This window comes from Crocodylus porosus, unplaced genomic scaffold, assembly GCF_001723895.1.
Source record: "Crocodylus porosus isolate Cpor-Errol unplaced genomic scaffold, CroPor_comp1, whole genome shotgun sequence".
In the NCBI taxonomy this organism is placed as follows: domain Eukaryota; kingdom Metazoa; phylum Chordata; order Crocodylia; family Crocodylidae; genus Crocodylus; species Crocodylus porosus.
This window is the reverse complement of record NW_017728914.1, coordinates 4,761,590-4,764,473: the sequence shown is the minus strand read 5'-3', so window position 1 is coordinate 4,764,473 and position 2,884 is coordinate 4,761,590. Positions and strand designations below refer to the sequence as shown.

Genomic DNA, 2,884 nt, shown 5'->3' with positions numbered 1-2,884 from the left:
TTTTTTTTTTTTTTTTTTTAAGGCAGATTATAAAATTGCCTGAAAACTAAATTAAAAGGATTGCTGCAGGGGCAAAAAGCTAACAGTGACTCTAAAAGCTGACGCAGCTTTAACTGTAGCACTGTAAAAATCAGCCCTATAACTGCACAAGGAAAAAAAATAGTTATGCACTTGGAGGACAGTCATCCCAGGGTATGCCACCGCTCTTGTTTACCCAGCCATTTAGCATTTGAAATGTACCTCTGATCTTGAGAGCTTCTTCAGCTTACATCATTCATCATTCAGTTTGGAAGCAAGAGAGGGAGAGAGATTTTCCACTGTAAATTTACTTGAGCTTTAGCATTACTGATGAAGTTGGTAAAAGGCTTCATTTAAGTATACATACAAAAAACTAGAACTGTTGGTTCCAAAATGATACCTTTTATTAGATCAACTGGGAAATTGCAAGAAAATTGCCCTTTTCTACAAGCTTTTGGGATCAAAGCCCCTTCTTCAGGCTGTGGGTAAAGTATAGATGGTACAAGATGGTAAAAAGTCTGTATAGGTAGGAAATAAAATTCATCTTTGCACAGAGGAAGCTGAAGATGGAAGGCTCTGTGCAGAAATGAAGTTTATTTCCTACCTATGGGGACTTTATACTTTTACCACAGCCTGATGAAGGGACTTTTGATCCCAAAAGCTTGCAGAAAAGGACAGTTTTCTTGTGATTTCCAAGTTGGTCTAATAAAAGGTATCATTTTGGAACCAAAAGTTCTAATTTTTTTGTATGTCTTTATGTCTCAGACCAACACAGCTGCCAAATACACCCCTCATTGAAGTATAATAACATGATTGATGTCTACCACTGCCCCAGGAATGTGTGTTCGCCAGCTATAAATGCAAAACTCTAGAACTCTTAGTTCAGAAAGGATATCTTTTATTAGACCAACCAAGAAATCACCCAAAAAAAATCTTTTTCTATAAGCTTTCAGGTACACATGCCCTTCCTCACTCAGGGAAAATTTAAAGATGGTAAAAAGTCCCCATAGGTAGAAAATAAACATTTTATTATAAAGTTTTTTTGTAAAGGAAATTAATTTAAAAAGATAGTAGTAATTTTATATTAACTTTCCTAAAACTTTATGTAGAGCTGTTTCATTTAAAAAGCTCTCAACTTTCTCAGCTTTTTTCTAAAAGAATGTTAGCAACCTGGTTCATCTGTGATGTTACTTTCATTATATTTTGACAAGCCAAGTGACTGGAGGAGAGGGGGCCTCTAATTGTTTGTCAGCCAATCAGAGCACGAATAAAGTATGACAGACAGACGGACAGACGTAGGCTTTTTTAATATTAGAATTTTTGTGGGGTGTTATTTTTAACTGTTCTGTGGGGTGTTATTTTTTAACTATTCTTTTGGGATCTTTTGCTGCTTTGAGCAGGTAGTTTTTTCCATTTCTAATAAGACAATGCTCAAAGTTCATCTTAGTTCATTTGTCTTTGTGCAGTTTTTATACCTCCTTATGTTCAAATGGAACTATATTGGAGTTCAAAATAGCAAGTTGTCATTCACTTGTCATATAAGGAATATAACTCACTTTAGTTTTATCCTTCTCTGAGAGATCTAATATGCAAAATATCTTCAATTACTAAACAAAATCTACCCTGTCTCCCTCCCATGTGTTCTAAAAGGTAGTTGTTAACAAGGTCTTAGTTTCAAGATGGCTGGTTAAAGAGAAGATGTCAAATAGAAGGTCAAACAAACTCTTGGCCCGAAATCCCAGCATCACAAGGATTCCAGGCCAGTTTCTGGGAATTCCAGCCAGTTGCTGGAATAATCTAGCGAATGTGGTGTTATGTATCACAAAGTACCAAAATATTGTTAGAAACATTGTCATATAGTTTCATAAACTATATGAAGTAGTTTTTTTAATGCAGCTTTATCTATGTACAGTAGCAAAGGCACTTGCGTGCAAAGGTACATTTTTAAAGTTGTAGGTAAACTGCATGATACTATGCCAGTTGATCACTGTAGGCTTGTAAAATTTTTTAATGCTTATCCTGTGAGTTTATGCTTATTCATGTCTACATGTTGTGATGAACATTCAGAAGAGAAAGGGGTTAGTGGATACGGTAATGCACTGTCAGTCTCATCCCTCCTTTGTCAGCCATTTCTTTCAGCCCTTTTAACAGATAAAATAGTGGGCTTCTAGCTTCTTTTTTTTTTACTCTTACATAGGAATGGGAATTTTAACAGTTACTTCAAGTGTCACTAAAGTGTTGCCCTTGTACATTCAAATAGAAACATCCTCTCCAATGAGTAAATGGGAACATTGAAGTTGTTCTTCTCATTTGAATGACTGTTGTTTTATGATCTGGTAGCCTGAGACAGAACAGATGTCACTGGTGATTGCAAATCTGTTAAATTGACTTAAAAGAATTTGGAGAGTGTGCATTTCTTGAAAGCTTACTGATCAGAGAAAAAATGAAAGGTTACAGGTTTTGCTTCTTACTGCAGAAATAATAACTTATTTTCTAAAAGTGTTCTTTTTTCTTTTTTTTTTAATCTCCCTTCAATATAGGTTGCCAATTTGGCTTGTTCCATCTCCAACAATGAAGAAGGCGTGAAACTAGTTCGCATGTCAGCAAGCCAGCTTGAAGCCCTCTGCCCGCAGGTAATGAGCAAGCTTGAGTATTTCATACATGAACATAAGGAAAAAGTGTTCGAATTGGTGGGGCTGATCTGGATTTTGGGGAATGGAAACTTCAGTTAGAAACTTCTTCACTAACGATACCCAGCAGAAGAGCTAAACTGTAATCTAGGCTAAGTGATTTCTCATCCCATTACTACTACATAAGTTCCAATCTCAGTTGGATCACAATGAAAACTGCTAGATAAATCAGTGAA

At 35.9% G+C, this 2,884-nt stretch overlaps 1 protein-coding gene across 1 annotated transcript in view; it reads left to right on the top strand.

Moving 5' to 3' along the window:
• CTNNA1 (catenin alpha 1) overlaps positions 1-2,884 on the top strand; it is a 157,320-nt gene that overhangs the window by 118,819 nt on the left and 35,617 nt on the right. Inside the window, exon 9 of the mRNA XM_019534836.1 lies at positions 2,559-2,651. Within this exon, the coding sequence (XP_019390381.1) occupies positions 2,559-2,651 (93 nt within the window). The remainder of the gene's footprint in view (positions 1-2,558; positions 2,652-2,884) is intronic.